The 20,777-nt window shown below is 42.6% G+C and overlaps 1 protein-coding gene and 1 long non-coding RNA gene across 2 annotated transcripts in view; one reads left to right on the top strand and one right to left on the bottom strand.

The window, feature by feature from the left end:
• Positions 1–10,901, top strand: part of LOC143291853 (uncharacterized) — a 29,437-nt gene extending 18,536 nt beyond the window's left edge. The window contains exons 2-3 of the long non-coding RNA XR_013056597.1: positions 5,515–5,598; positions 9,492–10,901. This is a non-coding gene — a long non-coding RNA (uncharacterized LOC143291853). The remainder of the gene's footprint in view (positions 1–5,514; positions 5,599–9,491) is intronic.
• The window catches only part of LOC143281813 (E3 ubiquitin-protein ligase TRAF7-like), a 69,234-nt gene that overhangs the window by 34,160 nt on the left and 14,297 nt on the right, over positions 1–20,777 (bottom strand). Inside the window, exons 13-19 of the mRNA XM_076587087.1 lie at positions 20,485–20,537; positions 19,719–19,787; positions 19,047–19,169; positions 18,090–18,206; positions 17,018–17,134; positions 14,136–14,255; positions 12,788–12,919 (exon numbers count right to left, since the gene is read on the bottom strand). Coding sequence (XP_076443202.1) covers positions 12,788–12,919; positions 14,136–14,255; positions 17,018–17,134; positions 18,090–18,206; positions 19,047–19,169; positions 19,719–19,787; positions 20,485–20,537 — 731 coding nt within the window. The remainder of the gene's footprint in view (positions 1–12,787; positions 12,920–14,135; positions 14,256–17,017; positions 17,135–18,089; positions 18,207–19,046; positions 19,170–19,718; positions 19,788–20,484; positions 20,538–20,777) is intronic.

Raw genomic sequence — 20,777 nt, 5'->3', positions numbered from 1 at the left:
TGAACGCCAATTTCTGTTGAACTCGAAGAAGTTGTAAGACGTGCCAATCCATGAGTGACAAACCTTTTTTCTCAGACCACAATCTGTCAAGAACATGGCCGTCCCTTGCTGATTCAGCACAGCTGCCCACTCGGAAGCCCCCAGACTCTTAGGGCACATGCACTTAACGCAACAGCAGCAACGGATCTTCTTTAAGTTTGTCTTCACTGAAGTTGTCATTCTCTGCAGGATGGTCTTGCGGTTCAGAAAACTGTTCTGGAATTACGCTCTTTTTCACTTCCATTACATAAAGAGAAGAAAAAAAAAGTCTGGCAAACTAATGCTGATCGAATCTTTGGCCATTGAGTACCGAGGCCGTCCTTTTCTGTTTCTTGTGCTGGTCTAAGCTTTTTTCCCCCAAAACCTGGGATATATTTGCTTTCAGACAAGTTATAAAACAGCATAATTTCATCTTATCTGAATAGACTTTATTTGCTTTCATTTTACTTGAGGTGAGTCCGGGATACAACTTCCAGTTTGCACGGGACGTGCATTTCATGCCTTTTCCACACTGGTGTTTGATGTGTGTTTGATGCTGGCATTACGGGCCTGTCCAGTCTGTCCATCTCGTTTTCCTGTTTCAGCATCACTCTTTCAAGGTAGGACACTACATTGACAAACAGACACAATAGTAATGGAGTCAGGCTTACGAGTCAAACTTTTCTAAGTGTGGATGATTCCAAGGTGATCCGCCATTCTGCCACCTTTATACACCCTCCCCGCCCATCCCTATGCTCTCCTCCAAATCCTCCCTTTTTTTTCCTTCTTTTTTTTTCTTAATACCTTCATCCTAGATAACCTATCACCAGAGAGTAAACCTGGATCATCCAGAAGACGAAATGTGTCCCTAAAATGTTACATTTCAAAAAGTTTTCCCCCTCCACCTGCATTTTCTTGGTTTCCCTGAGTAAACTTTTGACATCCTTTGATATTTGAAAAAATAACAATGTAATTACATAAGGATGGTATAAATCCATTCTAGAACGCACAGGTTTTATGGACTGGTCGATGATCTCGGTATATTTTGATGACAAGAACCAGAATTAACTCCTGGAGGGCTGAAAACGTGAAGGGTAACATCTGCCCACCAAACTGACAACAACAAAAAAGCCCAAATCTGTGGTAGCCCAGTCCCAACTTTGTCTGACAGAAAGTATGAGGGACTTCCACCTCTTCAATTAATTTGTCCCTAATCGATCGCTTTGACTGAGTTAAACTAGTTCTGAAGGAAAACTAAAACTATGTTTCCCGTTTCTGTGCTTCAGTCCTGTTCCTAAAGGAAGACTTGGGAAGCAGGAATCTGGGTTTATCACCACTCCCTCTGTCTCTCTCAGAATCCTTTGGTTTACTGCTGGTTTAATCGATAATACCAGGCTTAGCCTAAGCAGTCTGAGGGGGGAAATGGCTTAATGCCAGAGGAGGGATTATCGGAAGGAATAAAATCAATAAAAAAAAATTACCTTTTTTTTTTCTTTTTGGCAATAAGCCTTTTCCAAACTTTTTTTTAAAATACCAATAATGTCATACTAGAAAGCTATTTTCCTACACACAAAAAATGTTAGTGGCCACCATTCATGTCGACCTAGCTTCTGTGTGGTTAACTGACACTCTGTGTATCTATCAGTGTGTACAAGGGTCTGTATGTGTCACTGTAAACTTTTCAGTAGGAGTTTCTACATTTCCAGAGGCTGGATCTGTATAAAGCCCGAGTCCTCTGATCGCAGTTCGTTTCCAGACTGTTGTGTTACCGTTTTAGTGAGCGCTGTGTCCTGCTCTCAGACCTCGCTCACAACCCCTACCCCTACCACATCCTACCCCGCACCACTGTCCAGTTAACGCCACCCTCCTCCTCTGCTCTCTCACCCCTCTTCTTTTTGCCACATGAAAATGTGACCCACCACATGGAAAACGTACCACAATGTTTTTGTACTTGTTTCACACTCTGTGTGTGTGTGTGTGTGTGTGTGTGTGTGTGTGTGTGTTTGTATGTGTGTGTGTGTGCGTGCATATGCGCACGCGTGTGTGTGTGCATACATGCGTGCTTGAGTGTGAGGAAGGTACCTTAGGGTGTGGGCACACTCATGCACACACATCACCCCCCCCCCCTCAGCCACCCCCCCCCCCCACACACACACACACACATCACCCCACACACACACACACACCCTCCTACCCCCCTCACCCCCCCCCCCCCAACACACACAAACGTGCATGCGCGCACACTCACAAATGTGTGGTCACTAACCCACACACGCTCGTTCACCCTTTGGAAACTCAAGATACTAGTTATCTGTATGCAAGCATACATACTCATGACAAAGAAACAAACAACAACAACAAAGATGGTGAGAGAGAGAGAGAGAGAGAGAGAGAGAGAGAGAGAGAGAGAGAGAGAGAGAGAGAGAGAGAGAGAGAGAGAGAGAGAGAGAGAGAGAGAGAGAGAGAGATGCAGATGTACAAATGGGTTCACGCCCAGTCTGTTATTCACGATCTGTGTTGGAAAGCAGTTATTCATCTCATGGCTTTCTGGCGCTGAGTCATCAAAAAGAAAAAAAAAAAGAGAAAGAAATCGGAGAATTAACTCTGAATTTCTCTCATTGTGCTCTACCTCTCTCAATTTTTTTTTTTTTTTTTTTTGGGGGGGTCTTAATGCGAAAGCATTCCTTATCATCAGTGTCTCCAATCACTTCTCATCCCCTGTCTAACTTCTTCTTTCTCTCTCCTTTCCGATCATCGCTCTTTATCCTGATCCTTGTTTTCGTTCGCCCACCAGGAACACAGGATAGCACTGAGGACTTGTAACAATTTGATCAACAAAGGCTCAAAATGCTATTGAGTCCGTTCATTAGTTGGCTTGGTCGGTTGGTTGGTGGACTCGTCAGGTAACTGGCCATGCGTGCGGGTTTGTTGTTGGAAACAGAGGCCAGGTAGACAGGAATTTCGTGTTGGAGGACTTGGTTAGACTGGTTATGTGGCTCGATGAAAGACCTGATTGGCTGGTGGGTTTTTGGTTGGTAGCTGGTTCGATGGTTACCTTGATTCTTCTTCTTCTTCTTGGCGTTTACAGCTATCAACCCAGTTCCAGCGATGAATGACATTGTATTCTCCAGCTCTTCTCGGCTGCCATAAAGTTTCATGGGTTATGGAAACAAGAACATTCCCGTCATACACGTGAAAGCCCACTCGTGAACGTGGGAGTTGCAGCCCACGAACACAGAAGAAGAAGGAAAAGAAGATTAGTGGGTGTGATGTCTTGCTAGGTGGGACTTTGACAACATTTTTTTTTTTTTTTAACGAGCCTGGAAATGGCTGTGTATGGACATTCGGGAAGAGCAGCATAGAGGGTAAGGCATGTGAGACAGCAATGTGGGTCAGGACAGGGGCAAACACACACACACACACACACACACACACACACACACACACACACACAAACAAACAAACAAACAAAAACAAAACAAAAAACAAAAAAAACACACACAAACAAAAAACACCACCTAGATACATTGCCTCAAGGAACTCCCCTGCTCTCACACTTTGTCTTGGGCTCTCTGAGTTATAAAGGGCCCAAGAAGTCTGTCATTAAATCTGACGTTTTCTCTCTGTGTTCCTGAACACAGGCCCCTATCTTTCAATCAAGGCATTCCCATTACGGCATGTCTTCACGATAATAGGCATGGGCAGCTCATTTTCTACCCAATACCACAGTAACCAATCCCATCTCCCATTCACGTGCGTATCACCCTTGGGGTATAAACTACAGGGGTGGGGAAGGAAGGATGATGGGGAGAGGCTGAAGACCAAATTCCTTGGATGATCACAAGTGGATTCTCTCACCCAAATAAGGATGATTTGGTGGTTGTGAATTTTTTCCTGTTCCACACACATATTCTTTTTCACACACACATGCACATGCACACACACATGAGCTCTCGCAAATGCACAAACATGTGAGTGCACTCATGCATCCAGAGCTGAACACAGACTTTCCAGTAATTGAATAGAAAAAATATGCCCTCCACACTGGAAACTAACAAAGAAATGCCAACCATGAAAACAAAAACAAAAAAAAACAACAACCATGAATATCAAAAACACTCAAGGTTGATATGCAGTTTTACTAGTTTACTTTTCGAAAACAAGTCTTTCCTGTGAGGCATCGTGTCTGTCCAAAAACAACATGTCTTCAGGGTGCCAGCACGGACAGTTCATTTGCAGCACAATACCACAATAAGCAGTCACACCCCTCTTCCACATGTGTCTTGCCCCTGGGGAGCTGTCTAGCACGGGCCCTTGCTGGTCGGGTTGGTGGGATGATTACAGACAGATTCGCGTGTTTTGGCTGTGGTGATTTGGTTTCTTTGAAATGTAGGTACTCTCTGTCTGTCTGACTCTCTCTCTCTCTCTCTCTCTCTCTCTCTCTCTCTCTCTCTCACACACACACACACACACACACACACACACACACACACACACACACACACACACTCACTCACTCACACACACAGAGTATCCACAGATAGCGGAGAAAAATAAATAAACACTTTATATTCAAAACTGATCATGAAATACCAATGTACTATTAAAATGTCACAAATGTTTTCTGTCTGCAAGCATGGTTGTGAATCAAAATAAAGGTTTTTGTATGTTTCTCTTTACCTGAAATAAACATAACCCTTCCTCATGAAATACCAACAATGCAAAAATGTCAGAAATATTTCCAGTCTGTAGCCCCCAAAAATGAGTCAAATTGAGCTGGATCTTTGTTTTTCTTTTTCTGGTGATTTTTTTTCTTCTCTACTTTAAGCAGATGCATCTTTCATTTCACTTTAAGCAGATGCGTCCTTCCCAATGTGCTGCCCAGTCTGTCCATTGCAACATGTCCTCATGATAATGCCAACAAGAATTGCTCATCTGCTGCATAATACCACAGTAACCAGTCCTATCTCCCTTTCAAATGGAATTCGTCCCTGAGAATCTGGCTGGTCAGGTAGGGAGGATTATTTTATGCTGATTTTCTCACACCCCCTGGGACTGTTTTGTGGCTATGGTGATTTCGTTTCTTTGAAGCATTCTCTCTCTCTCTCTCTCTCTCTCTCTCTCTCTCTCTCTCTCTCTCTGATACATGCACACACACACACACACACACACACACACACACACACACACACACACACATACAAAGACACACTCAAGTACAGAGTCTACATGGATGATACAGAAAAATGAATATACATTCTACACTGACAACAGACTAAGAAAGAACAAGAAAGAAAAGAAGAAAAAAAAAGAAGAAATATTGTGATGCGGATGTAGAGTTAACTGACGCAGTGGCAAATAGCTTTTGTTTCACTTTCAGCAGATGGATCTTTCCTACACACTATTCTGTTTAAATCTTTAAAAAGGTAAGTGTACTTGGGTACTGTCCAGCTGAATTCTGTTCAAATGGAAAAAATGGTCTATTCTGGTGTGCAGGGTACAGATACAATGCACCAAATGAAATCTTCAAAGCTCGCTTGATTCGTCAGCAGAGTCCAATCAGCACCAGAGGTTGGATTGGTGAGTACGCTTTCTCTTCTCCCTTTCTCTCCCCTCATAGGCTTTCTCTCTCTCTCTCTTCTCCCTTTCTCTCCCCTCATAGGCTTTCTCTCTCTCTTCTCCCTTTCTCTCCACTCAGAGGCTTTCTCTCTCTCTCTTCTCTCTTTCTCTCCCCTCATAGGCTTTCTCTCTCTTCTCCCTTTCTCTCCCCTCATAGGCTTTCTCTCTCTCTCTCTTCTCCCTTTCTCTCCCCTCACAGGCTTTCTCTCTCTTCTCTCTTTCTCTCCCCTCATAGGCTTTCTCTCTCTCTCTCTTCTCCCTTTCTCTCCCCTCATAGGCTTTTTCTCTCTCTTCTCTCTTTCTCTCCCCTTATAGGCTTTCTCTCTCTCTCTTCTCTCTTTCTCTCCCCTCATAGGCTTTCTCTCTCTCTCTTCTCTCTTTCTCTCCACTCAGAGGCTTTCTCTCTCTCTTCTCCCTTTCTCTCCCCTCATAGGCTTTCTCTCTCTCTCTCTTCTCCCTTTCTCTCCCCTCATAGGCTTTCTCTCACTCTCTCTTCTCCCTTTCTCTCCACTCACAGGCTTTCTCTCTCTCTCTTCTCCCTTTCTCTCCCCTCATAGGCTTTCTCTCACTCTCTCTTCTCCCTTTCTCTCCACTCACAGGCTACCTCTCTCTCTTCTCCCTTTCTCTCCCCTCATAGGCTTTCTCTCTCTCTTCTCCCTTTCTCTCCCCTCATAGGCTTTCTCTCTCTCTTCTCCCTTTCTCTCCCCTCATAGGCTTTCTCTCACTCTCTCTTCTCCCTTTCTCTCCACTCACAGGCTACCTCTCTCTTCTCCCTTTCTCTCCCCTCATAGGCTTTCTCTCTCTCTTCTCCCTTTCTCTCCCCTCATAGGCTTTCTCTTACTCTCTCTTCTCCCTTTCTCTCCCCTCACAGGCTTTCTCTCTCTTCTCCCTTTCTCTCCCCTCATAGGCTTTCTCTCTCTCTCTTCTCCCTTTCTCTCCCCTCAAAAGCTTTCTCTCACTCTCTCTTCTCCCTTTCTCTCCCCTCATAGGCTCTCTCTCTCTCTTCTCCCTTTCTCTCCCCTCATCGGCTTTCTCTCTCTCTCTCTTCTCCCTTTCTCTCCCCTCATAGGCTTTCTCTCTCTCTCTCTTCTCCCTTTCTCTCCCCTCATAGGCTTTCTCTCTCTCTAAGTCTCTTCTTCCTTTCAATCCCCTCCCTTTCTCTCCCCTCAGGCTTTCTCTCTCTCTTATCCTTCTCTCCCCTCGTAGGCTTTCTCTCTCTCTTCTCCCTTTCTCTCCCCTCCCTTTCTCTCCCCTCACAGGCTTTCTCTCTCTCTTATCCTTCTCTCCTCTTGTAGGCTTTCTCTCTCTCTTCTCTCCCCCCCCCCCCTTTCTCTCCCCTCATAGGCTTTCTCTCTCTCTTCTCCCTTTCTCTCCCCTCATAGGCTTTCTCACTCTCTTCTCCCTTTCTCTCCCCTCATAGGCTTTCTCTCTCTCTTCCCCCTTTCTCTCCCCTCATAGGCTCTCTCTCTCTCTTCTCCCTTTCTCTCCCCTCATAGGCTTTCTCTCTCTCTCTTCTCCCTTTCTCTCCCCTCATAGGCTTTCTCTCTCTCTAAGTCTCTTCTCCCTTTCTCTCCCCTCCCTTTCTCTCCCCTCATAGGCTTTCTCTCTCTCTTCTCCCTTTCTCCCCCCCCCCCCTTTCTCCCCTCAGGCTTTCTCGCTCTCTTCTCCCTTTCTCTCCCCTCCCTTTCATTCCCCTCACAGGCTTTTCTCTCTCTCTTCTCCCTTTCTCTCCCCTCCCTTTCATTCCCCTCATAGGCTTTCTCTCTCTCTTATCCTTCTCTCCCCTCGTAGGCTTTCTCTCTCTCTTCTCCCTTCTCTCCCCCCTCCCCCCCTTTCTCTCCCCTCAGGCTTCTCGCTCTCTTCTCCCTTTCTCTCCCCTCCCTTTCTCTCCCCTCACAGGCTTTCTCTCTCTCTTATCCTTCTCTCCTCTTGTAGGCTTTCTCTCTCTCTTCTCCCCCCCCCCCCTCCCCCTTTCTCTCCCCTCAGGCTTTCTCACTCTCTTCTCCCTTTCTCTCCCCTCATAGGCTTTCTCTCTCTCTCTTCTCCCTTTCTCTCCCCTCATAGGCTTTCTCTCTCTCTTCCCCCTTTCTCTCCCCTCATAGGCTTTCTCTCTCTCTCTTCTCCCTTTCTCTCCCCTCATAGGCTTTCTCTCTCTCTTCCCCCTTTCTCTCCCCTCATAGGCTCTCTCTCTCTCTTCTCCCTTTCTCTCCCCTCATAGGCTTTCTCTCTCTCTCTCTTCTCCCTTTCTCTCCCCTCATAGGCTTTCCCTCTCTCTAAGTCTCTTCTCCCTTTCTCTCCCCTCCCTTTCTCTCCCCTCATAGGCTTTCTCTCTCTCTTCTACCTTTCTCCCCCCCCCCTTTCTCCCCTCAGGCTTTCTCGCTCTCTTCTCCCTTTCTCTCCCCTCCCTTTCATTCCCCTCACAGGCTTTCTCTCTCTCTTCTCCCTTTCTCTCCCCTCCCTTTCATTCCCCTCATAGGCTTTCTCTCTCTCTTATCCTTCTCTCCCCTCGTAGGCTTTCTCTCTCTCTTCTCCCTTTCTCTCCCCCCTCCCCCCTTTCTCTCCCCTCAGGCTTTCTCGCTCTCTTCTCCCTTTCTCTCCCCTCCCTTTCTCTCCCCTCACAGGCTTTCTCTCTCTCTTATCCTTCTCTCCTCTTGTAGGCTTTCTCTCTCTCTTCTCTCCCCCCCCCTCCCCCTTTCTCTCCCCTCAGGCTTTCTCACTCTCTTCTCCCTTTCTCTCCCCTCATAGGCTTTCTCTCTCTCTCTTCTCCCTTTCTCTCCCCTCATAGGCTTTCTCTCTCTCTTCCCCCTTTCTCTCCCCTCATAGGCTTTCTCTCTCTCTCTTCCCCCTTTCTCTCCCCTCATAGGCTTTCTCACTCTCTTCCCCCTTTCTCTCCCCTCATAGGCTTTCTCTCTCTTCTCCCTTTCTCTCCCCCCCCTTTCTCTCCCCTCATAGGCTTTCTCTCTCTCCTTCCCCTCTTCTCCTCCCCTTCCTTTCTCTCCCTCAAAGGCTTTCTCTCTCTCTTCTCCCTTTCTCTCCCCTCATAGGCTTTCCTCTCTCTTCCCCTTTTCTCTCCCCCTCATAGGGCTTTTCTCCCTCTCTCTTCTCCCTTTCCCCTCCCTCCCATAGGCTTTCTCTCTCTCTTCTGCTTTCTCTCCCTCCCTTTCTCTCCCCTCACAGGCTTTCTCTCTCTCTTCTGCCTTTCTCTCCCCTCCCTTTCTCTCCCCTCATAGGCTTTCCTCTCTTCTCCCTTCCTCTCCCCTCATAGTCTTTCTCTCTTCTCCCTTTCTCCCCCCTCCCCCTTTCTCTCCCCTCAGGCTTTCTCTCTCTCTTCTCCCTTTCTCTCCCCTCAATCTCCCCATGTCCACCTGACTCCTGCTCCAGTATCTTTTCACCTGCACGTTTTAAAACTATTTCTGTTCCCTCTGTTCACCATGTTGTTTGACTAAATATTGTTTTCATATTACAATCATATCATAACAACGGAAGTCACATATGTAAGGAATCTGTGTGTATGTGTTTTGTACTCATATTCATGCAGGAGACTGAAAGGAACAATACGTCTGTGCAGGTACTTGTAAACATATATGTGTGTGTGTGTGTGTGTGTGTGTGTGTGTGTGTGTGTGTGTGTGTGTGTGTGTGTGGCATCTGTCAGAATGTTTACAGGCTCTTTCTGCCAATACATTACTGCTTTCAGAGAGTTTGCAATTTTGGTGCCGAAACACTGCAACTTCAAAATACTTCCAGATCAGCTGCAATATCAGTGTCCATATCTGTCATTCGCTCATTGCCATGCGTGTTGTTATGATAACACCCACCATTCATGACTGCCAGACTGTGGTTTTTTGACACCAGGAGCCAACGCCAATACCATGCACTCTGGCATCACGGAGAATGACCTTGCCTACTACCCCAAGCTGTTCAAGTGGCTGGACAACGTTGGACGACGCTAATCCCACCCAGATGAAATCTGCCCCACCCCCCCACCCCCACCCCCCCACCTCCCCTGCCCCCCAGCCTGTGACTTCAGCACTCTGATGGTTACATTCCAGACTCTGTCAGCCTGATTTGTGTTTTGTTCAATTATTTGTTCTTGCCCTTCCCTAGTTCTATTTCTTTGTTTTCCTCCCGCAAAGACAAATGTTTGAATCCCCTTCTTGTTTTGCTCATTTCATCCCATCTCACTATAATTTCTTAAGTCAGACTCGCCTTTAGTGTCCATACACGTGTGTGACTAACTCCCTCACCTTCCGTCCTCTCCTTCACCCACCCACCCCATCCCACCAGCAACCCACAAACCCCTGCTTCACACTCCCCTCCCCCAAAGGAAGGAAGGACAGTTTCTTTTTCATTCTTCTTCTCTTTTTTCGGTTTTTTTTTTTCTTCACAAAAAAAGTGTAAAAAAATTCATGACTGTGGGAGACCCAAATCTGGCACAAAAAAAACAACAGCATCAATAATTTATCTTCTTAACGATGATAAGCATAACTGAATCAAAGACCTATTTTACAGAGTTGTCTCCAGTGCTTGTGGAAATGCTGACTCTCTCTCTCTCTCTCTCTCTCTCTCTCTCTCTCTCTCTCACCTCTTTTTTTCCTAAACTGCTATGACAGCACATATTTCCTCAGATATCAACAAACACTGAAAACCTACTGTTTCTGTAACTCTCGACAAAGACTGATGGACTTCAGTTTCTATAAGTTAACAATTACCGCCTCTTCCTTTCACATGCTTGAAAACTGTTGTTCTTTTACGGTTGTTCATGCCAAATTCATTCTGAGTCTTAGTCTTACTGATGACTAGGCAGTTTTCTTTTCATTTTTTAGGTGCATTGTACACACACACACACACACACACACACACACACACACATGCACACACACACACATGATGATGCACACTGATGCATAAGCAAACAGACATATACTTAAGCATCACAATACATAACATGTGCACAAGCGAGACTGCATAAACAAGCATGCATACAGACACCCATACAGATATCCATACATATCTAGAGGGAAAAATATTTCACATAAGGGAACATCATGTTAAAAAAAATTTTAAAAAAAGGAATCCAAAGAATGAATCATCCTATAAACTTTGATTTCTATCATTCTGATTTGCCCACAGCCTGCTTTGTAGAGTGACAAGTAATTGTTCCTTCAGGTTGTTATCTGTTTTATTCCTACTTTTGTTAACTGTCTTCCCAAGAAATTTTCCTTTGGTTGCGAACTGGCTATTGTTTGTGTGTGTGTGTGTGTGTGTGTGTGTGTGTGTGTGTGTGTGACTGTGTGTGCATGCGTGTGTGTGTGTTTGCACCAGCACATATGCTATACATGACTCAGTTAAGCATACTCCCACTGCTGTCTTTCTGTGCAACCCATACATGCACACATACTCATGCACACTCACACACACACACACTCACATACACACCCATACACACACACATACCCATGCACACAACACACACACACACACACACACACATACCCATGCACACACACACACACACACACACACACACACATGCACATAGACACGCACACATACATACCCATACACAGACACACACACACACACACACACACACCCTTCCTCCTACACTCTCTTTCTCTCTCTCCCCCTCCCTCCCTCACTCACTCACTCACAGCATGCACATATGGCTATTTCACACACACACACACACACACACACACACACACACACACACACACACACACACACACACACAAACACAAACACACACACTAAATAAAAACAGTAACAAAACAAACTTTAAGCTCCAATAAAAACAAACAAATCAAAGAAGAAGAAGAAAAAAAAAGACATGACTGGCATGCCTTCGAAAAATACTTATCCATAATTTTTTACCTAAACAACCACACAAAAACTTGGCACTAGTCGGAACAGAAGAGACAGAGAGACAAACGCAAGATAATGCTTTATCTATGGGTTATTTCAGTGAATGGATAACGATCTCAGCAACGGTTCTGGTTGACCCAAAGAACCTCCATTTATTCAACCATGATTGTTGTTTCTTGAAAACTCTCAGGAAAAAAAAACCATTCTTTTTCAAGCAAGCATATTCGATTACAGTTTGGTTTCATGCAACAGGACAGTAAAACTGCAGTTTTAATGGGTGGCTTTCATTTTGGTGTAAATGCAACAAGAAAAAATTCAGCCAGAAACTGCAGGTCTTGTTCATGGCTTTTTTTTTCTTTCTCAAATACTGCAAGCGAACTCAAACCTTCTGACCCAATTCTGTCTGATTTCACACTGTAATATGAGCATTATTCCTGTGTCCATGTTGATAATCACGATATACATGACAGAGAAAGGAAAGGAGTCTTCCATGTGACAATCACGATATACATGACAGAGAAAAGAGTCTTCCATCTAGTGACAATCACGATATACATGACAGAGAAAAGAGTCTTCCATCTAGTGAACAATCATGAAATACACGACAGAGAAAAGAGTCTTCCATGTAACGAACAATCATGATATACATGACAGAGAAAAGACTCTTCCATGTAACGAACAATCATGATATACATGACTGAGAAAAGAGTCTTCCATGTAACGAACAATCATGATATACATGACAGAGAAAAGACTCTTCCATGTAACGAACAATCATGATATACATGACAGAGAAAAGACTCTTCCATGTAACGAACAATCATGATATACATGACAGAGAAAAGACTCTTCCATGTAACGAACAATCATGATATACATGACTGAGAAAAGACTCTTCCATGTAACGAACAATCATGATATACATGACTGAGAAAAGAGTCTTCAATGTAACGAACAATCACGATATGCATGACAGAGAAAATGGTCTTCCATGTAACAATCACAGTATACATGACAGAGAAATTGGTCTTCCGTGTAGCGAACAATCATGACGAAAAATCATGACATACATGACAGGGAAAAGACTCTTCCATGTAAAGAACAATCACGATATACATTATAGAGAAAAGGGACTTCCATTTTAACGAACAACCACACATACATGAAAAAGGTTCTTCCATGTAATGAACAATCACCATATTACTCAACAGAGAAAACGGTCTTCCACGTTAATGTACAACCACAATACACATGACAAGAGACACAGGTGTGTGAACACTCACCCTCAGGGAGCGGTCATAGGAGGCACTGAAGACTTTGGTTCCAGAGGCTGTCTGCAGGGCGGCCAGGGCGTACACCGTGCCAGAGTGACCCATCAAGGTGGACAGCTGTTTGTATGTGCCCAGCTCCCACAGCTGGTGGCACAGCAGACACAACAGTCACACAGTTATGATTGCAGTGTTTCCCGTAAATGTAAAATGGAAGGGCTCCAGGGAACCCTCTGTGTAAATTCTTTAGGAGCCTTCCAGGAATTTTAAAGGTCCCTGTGTTAAATATTAAAAAAATGAACAACTTCAACAAATCACAGACACACACACACACACACACACACACACACACACACACACACAAAGGGGGACAGTATCTTGTCAAGTTGAAGACTTCTACGTTTCCACCGGAAAATCAGGGTAAAGCATATCAGGAAAATTGTGTACATCCTTGGGACGTACAGTGCTGACATATGGGGGTCCTATTCAGACTTTAGTGTGTAAAGGATGCGATACAGTGCGTTATGGAAAACACTGCGTTAAACATCTGATTCCATCTGACAATGAAGAAATTCAGTTTGATAAAAATAAAATAAAATAATAAAATTTTAATTTAAAAAAGGTTAAAATACTATCACTCTTCCCCAGTCTGCCTCACACAGTAAATTTTGGGAGTTGTTTTTTTTTTTTAATCCAGGAAGCATAACTCAATTCTCCAGATAATATTGTCCATCACAAAGTAAAATTCTGTTTCAATATTATTTTCAGCCAGCAACTGAAAACTACACAGAACAGATGCAAAACTTCCAGAAATATCACACTTCCGATGGCTTTGAGTTTCTGAAATTTTTCTGACTGTAATATTTCTGGTCATAGGAATGCATGGCTTCATTGTTGTGACAAAATATATTATGTCCGATCGAACAAATACAACTTTTTGATTTGTTATGACTGGCAAAATTTCTCTTAAACTGCATTTTCAACAGAAAAACAGCAGCTCACATACACACACATCCATGCATGCATGCACACACATGTAGCAACCATCTTCCCCCACACACACACTCACACACACACACACACACACACACACACACACACACACACACACACACACACACAAATCAACCCATTACTTGACATCAAAAACAAAATTCTAACAAAAACTTTCTTGTTATATTTACATTTATACAAGTCTTTCAAAACATTTTCTCTGAACACGACTGGTTTAAAGCAGATCATCCTTTTGCAAAATGAAAGAAACATGACAGTATAAAATCTTCCAACATTTTGTCGTCCAAACCCCTCAACTGCAGGATACAAAATGGCCCCAGACACCATACAGAACTGACGCAGGACTCACATGAATGCAGTTTTCATAAGTGCCGCACAAGATGTGATGCTGCGTGATGGTGATGCTGTACACGCTGCCGCCGGACGTCTCCAGGTTACGCAAACATTCCAAACTGTTCAGATCCCACATCTGCACAGGCCAGAGACACGAAAGCCATGCATGTACTTCTGGAATATCAAAAACGAATCTGAACACCAAAAAAGGATATATGACTCAACATTGTGTTTAAAGTTCCCAAGCTACTAAACATCTCAAACGACACTCACCCACCACCCCCTCACCCACCCCAGACAAAGTACACCACCCCGCCACCACCCAAAAAATAAAATGAAAACCATCTCAATACAATGTTAAAATAGCTTAAGTGTCAAAATGTGAATATTTAGAATTCAGGTTTGACCACTGTACAATTGTGACCTCAGAGCAAAGAAAATAGAACAGAATCAAAAATTTATAAATTACTGCATAACGTTTAGCCTACTGTCTGCCTCAGGATGTATGACTTGCACTCTTTTTGTTGCACTATCATACACATCTCTCATGGCCTATTTTCATCAGCAGTTCATGGATGATAGTTACATGGAAACAACCTATTCTGTTTCTTGCTGTCTTCTAGAATGTTTAAAGTTGTTTACATCCCCTGGACTTGTTAGGTCTGCACTTTCTGATGCACAGGTGGTGGAAAATTCTGGTCACTTGTTGACACAACTGGTCAAACTGGCACTGTCTAGCATGGATCAATCTCTGTTCATTCTTTACAGCTTTAGAAGTGGCTCAGGAAACAATGAAAGAGATGGACAGTGGGAAAGAAAGCCTGTGTAAAGATGCTGGGGATGATTAGGGTGCGGACTGTGATTGTGATGATAACAGTCAGTCACCACTCACTTCCATGACACAGAGTGAAACTAACAGTGATGCAAGTTTTGTGTCAGAGACTGATCAGTCTGTGTCTGAATCAGGTTAGAGGCAAAGTGACAGTGCATAGGAACCAGCTGCCAGCACAGGCACTGGCATTATACGTGCAGCCTGGGAAGGGAAGGGGGATGTGGAGAGGGGTGGTCAGTCAAAACTCAAACCAGCAGGGAGGGAAAGGGGAGGTGGTCTGCTGGCCACATGCTGACAAACAATTGGCTAGGCACTTTCCAGTTTCTTTTTCAATCAAGCACTGGGATAACACATGGCCACAGGCACCCAATAAAAACAAATTTGGCTGGAAATCCTGGAATTGATTCTGACGCAGATCATTTCTAAAGGAAATATTCTTTGGCCTGGATTTAAAAACAACAGTAACAACAACTATATCACAGAAAACTTTAACATGTGCTTCAAGTACAATGTATGAGCAATCATCATGCAAAATTTCAAGGAGTTATCTTTGTATCAGAGCAAGTACTGTACATATATTCTTTTGTTTTGTTTTGTTTGTTTGAATGTTTGTTTTGCGGGTTTTTAGCACTGAGGTGAAAATCGCAATTTTTTCCTTGGCACACAGGAATCACAAAATTATTATAAAATTTGACAGACAAGGGGTGATATTTCTCTGAAGCACATGCTCCTAAAATTGAAACTGGTTTCTTGATTCTATCACTAAATATTACCTTTTCAGAATCATTGGTGGCCTGTAAGCTCAAATCTGGTGATTATGTAAAGGACTCCCTCTTTAATTCACTCCAGATGATGGAACGCTATAGCATTTCTGACGTAAGGCAGCGTTCCGGACAACAGAACGTTTTAGCGGTTTCTACAATCAAAAAATTTTCCACATTTTCCTCATGGGGTAGCATAACAACCGCAGCTACAGTGGGCATTGCGAACATGTCAAGAGTCGAATGGAAAGTTTCTTCGTGAGATTCCGTAAAAACACACTCACAGCCACTGAGTTTGGCACCCAACATGACAAGCTAATCTGCATACATATCGAAAATGGCATTGCAGGCGATACAAGTGGATATTTTTTGAGCAAACTAGATCACAACAGCAACTTTTACTGCTGCTGAAGTGATTGAAATTTTTCAAACTGAAGTTTTCGACATCAGAAGAGGGGTCAGTGGGTCAAGTACAGTGAGTTTCATTTAGTTACTTTATGTTCTGTATTTTTTGTGATTTTTTTCTTACCCTAACAAATGGGTCGTCTGTAGGGAAAAGCAAGGGAGAAAACTATTTGTCCCGAGTGAGTTAACCAAAGACATAATCACCATCTCACCATCTTGCATTTTATGACAATGTTCATGAGACCTGCAGAAACTCTCACAATGAAACTCCATGTTTACCAACAAAAAGAAACACTACCATGATTTATGCAGAAAAGGTTGTTTTTTCTCTTCTTTTTTTTTGTTTTTAATTCCTGAATTTGTTTCTTTATTTCAGATTGTAGAACATTGACAAGGACAGAGTATTCCAACACCATAAGATTTCTGACAGACAGCTCCACAGGTACACAAATACAGACATGATTATCACTGTCATTACTGAGATAAAGCATCATCATATGACAGTGAACCCCTGACGGGCGCAATAGCCAAATGGTTAAAGCGTTGGACTTTCAATCTGAGGGTCCCGGGTTCGAATCACGGTGACGGCGCCTGGTGGGTAAAGGGTGGAGATTTTTACGATCTCCCAGGTCAACATATGTGCAGACCTGCTAGTGCCTGAACCCCCTTCGTGTGTATATGCAAGCAGAAGATCAAATACGCACGTTAAAGATCCTGTAATCCATGTCAGCATTCGGTGGGCTATGGAAACAAGAGCATACCCAGCATGCACACCTCCGAAAACGGAATATGGCTGCCTACATGGCGGGGTAAAAACGGTCATACACGTAAAAGCCCACTCGTGTGCATACGAGTGAACGCAGAAGAAGAAGAAGACAGTGAACCCCACAGCCCACTCACCTTGATGGTCTGATAGGATCCACTAAACAGGTAGTCCTGGGTGGCGGCCAGTGCCCTCACCCAGTGGTTCAGTCCTGTCAGCTCCTTCTTCAGCTCATACGTGTACACATCCCACACCTGCCAGCAAAACAGCACATGGAAAAATACTGTTTTTGTTTCTTCAATAAAAACCAGATCCTACAATCTTTTCTTGATTTGTTTTTAATTCAGAGGGTAAACCTTATACATAAGAACATCTTACACACCAGAAATTATGGTAGTCAGCCCTGGAAATCATTTGCCTTAAATGTAGTGTAAATCTCCATGACTCTGGTGAGGGTTGTTTTTATCATCATGATTGCTCTGTGAATCTGTCAAGGACCGGAAAGCAAAAAATCCTTAATGCAGGTTTTAACAGATTTGATATGATTATTGATACAATCCATGCACAAAGACACAGACACACTTGCAAACTCCCCAATGCATGGTAAAGCTGAAAATTTGACAACTGCACAGTTGCTAGGAATCACAAGAAATGATAACAAAATTTTCCCAAATCACACATAACTGCTGACACATCATTCCTCTGTGCAGATGCAGCAAAGAAAACCCACTGACATGTTAGATGACAGTGAAACTGTCAAGGAGATCTAACATTTATCTATGATCATCACTTAACGCAAAACTGATGTCAAGAAGCCTTAAGTCAAACTGTCAGTATTCCTGAACATTTACCACTGAACATATGTCCGCTTTTGTAAAGAATCAGCAAGTAAAACCCAAATAGAATACAGTGATAATCATAATGCTGACTATAATTCAAAAGCATATATTAACCATTCTTTCATGTAAAGGGGAAAATATGCATGCAACAAGCCTCAATTTTACTGACATGTGAAACAATTTCTGTACCAATAAATCTGTTCACTGATACACATCAAAACACGCTCAGGTAAGGTAATGATACTATCTCCTTTTTTATCTGAAGTTTTTAAAGATAAATAAACAGACAGATGATATATAAATCCCCTGAAGGAAAAAAAGACAAAATAAAAAAAGAAGCTGAGACAGATTTTCTATAAATGTAGCTCACCCTGACGACTTTGAGGGAGCCACTAAACAGCATGTTTTTGGCAGCCACCAAGGTGCAGACAGGGTTATCATGGGCCTTGATCATTTGCACATTTTCATAGTTGTCCACGTTCCACACCTGAAACACACAACCACCCAGGTCTTCAGTCTTCAGTCTTCATCCCACCTTTGCCCCCATAACCTCAACATTACAGGATGTTTTCAAAATGCTCAACGCTGAACAGAACTAGCACTTCCTCAGCTTTCTTTTGGTCAAATTTCAGATCAATGAAAGACACATCCATTTTTTGTTTGTTTGTTTGTTTGCTTTTGGGGCTGACACAGAAATCCCCTTTGGAATTATCTGTCATTCTTTTCAAAGTAACACAACTGGACTCCTGCACCATCTACAGAAGTGCAGTGATTAGCACAACAGACAGATGACTGGGCAAGTGATGGCTCAGTACCCGTCAGAATGTAAAATATCACTGCGTTATGGTCTGGTCCCATGTAATTCAGAACCCAATGCTGAGTGTGCTTTTTCAAGTTTCCTTATCAAACCAACAATACCTGAATGTCTCTAAAATGGTTGAAATTCTCCTCATTGAACAACACTGAAATAAAGCAAGAGTTACAGCTACAGACTAATTCAGTGAACTGCTTTTTTCAATCAAATTAAATTTGCTGATATTTTTCTCTCTAACTCTGATGGTCAAGCTGTTCGAAAAAATGCAGGTTTTTTACTGTTTTTCCAGAGAGAGCTTAACCATGAAACAACTAAAATCTTTTACACTATCTGAAAACTGTGTATAACAACAACAACAACAACAACAACAACAACAATAATAATAATAATAATAATAACAACAATAATAATAATAACACCAGTAAAAATATCAAATCTCTGACAAGCCGATGAGATCAAAGCAAGATTTTGTTTTAAAGACAAACAGCCAAGGAAAGCAAAAGACAGACTCACAATGATGTTGCAGTCTTGAGAGCCGCTGAACAGTTTGTTTCCATAGGTACACAAGGCCAGCACAATGCCTGTGTGACCCTCCAAGGTCCTCTCACATTTGTATGAGGCCCCCATGTCCCACACCTGCAAACACATTTTTTTTTTTAAACGCATCTTTTCTTTTCTTTTTTTATTTTCTTTTTCTTGCACGTCATGATACACTGGAGCTATCACTCAGTATCCCTATGTTAACACAAAAGATAAAAAGGAAACACAACAAAAAAAAACCTAGATATTTCTTTGGAAAAGCAGAATATAGATTAGTGGAGGAAGATCACAAATACTTTGGAATAATATGTTCCAAGCCACTCATCTAGATACTACTAAAGTATGGGCGCTGTGTGAGAGAGAGACACACACACACACAGACAGAGACAGAGTCAGACAGAGACAGAGACAAAGAGAGACAGAAAGACAGACAGAAACAGCATGCAGGTATAAGTTTAATGAAATCTTGCTTCACACATCATATCCTTTTTCTTCAAATCTCATATGATTTATGTATGCTTGTCAAAACAATAATGTTAAACTAATGCCTTAAAATGTTTCCTCACAGATTCTACAAGGCATGGTAACAGAAACAATACACATGTCTGGAAACAGTCACATCAGCAATGGGAGACTATTACTCACCTTTATTGTTTTGTCAGAAGAACCACTGAATAAGTAGTCTCCCATGGCACAAAGACACCACACAGGTCCCTGGAAAAACAATAAAAACTTCTTGTTAAAATCAAATCATCTTCATCATTGTCATCTTTATCACCATTTGGCATCATTATCATCATTACTATAATAGATGACATTTGTAGTTTTTAACATTCACCCCACTGAAATTCTGCCACTGCAAATCAAAAACATTTTGACCTGATATCGTTACAGGCTCTTTAAACTTTCATTCTTCCATTCTAGGGACAGAAATTACAGAAATGTCAAGCAATTCTGCTAATCCTATGGCCACAGTCTAATTACTATGTCTTCTTCCACATCAGTGACAGAATCTGCAGATTAACTTTAAGACTTCTGTGCTAAACAGTCTTTGTCAGACTTCAAACATGGGTTTTTTGGGGTTTTTTTTTCTACAATTCAGTAATTTGAAATAAAGAAACAGAGATCAGAGGAGATGAAAACAAACACTGAAAACTGAACACATGCAAACTCCCTCTCAAATAATTATTCTCCATGACTCCCTGTGTCAGCAACCTCTATTCCTCCATCCTTTCTTTTTTGCAATGACTCAGTGAAGTGCTCTTCAGCATATATAACAGAGATGAATGTAAATCTTGAATATCTGAATAGTCATTCATGAATATGTATGCAAATATCTATAGTTTCACCCACACACACACACACACACACACGCACACCCACCCAACTCTTTCTCTCTCTGTCCACTTACCTGATGCCCCACAAAGGTGCCCTTACATTTGAACATGGAGATGGGGTCATATGCTGGAAAGAATAAAATTTGCAAATGAAACTTAAAAACATATAGAAAGACACAAAGACACTATCTCACACACACACACACACACACACACACACACACACTCGCATACACACACATACACACACACACACACACACACACACACAACAGCAACAACATCAACAATAACCGCCACAATAATAAAAGATGCCACAACACAAAACAGCACTCTAGATATGACAAATAAAAAGCACACAATTTCT

Source organism: Babylonia areolata, chromosome 1, assembly GCF_041734735.1.
Source record: "Babylonia areolata isolate BAREFJ2019XMU chromosome 1, ASM4173473v1, whole genome shotgun sequence".
NCBI lineage: Eukaryota > Metazoa > Mollusca > Gastropoda > Neogastropoda > Buccinidae > Babylonia > Babylonia areolata.
This window is presented reverse-complemented; position numbering and strand designations above follow the sequence as displayed.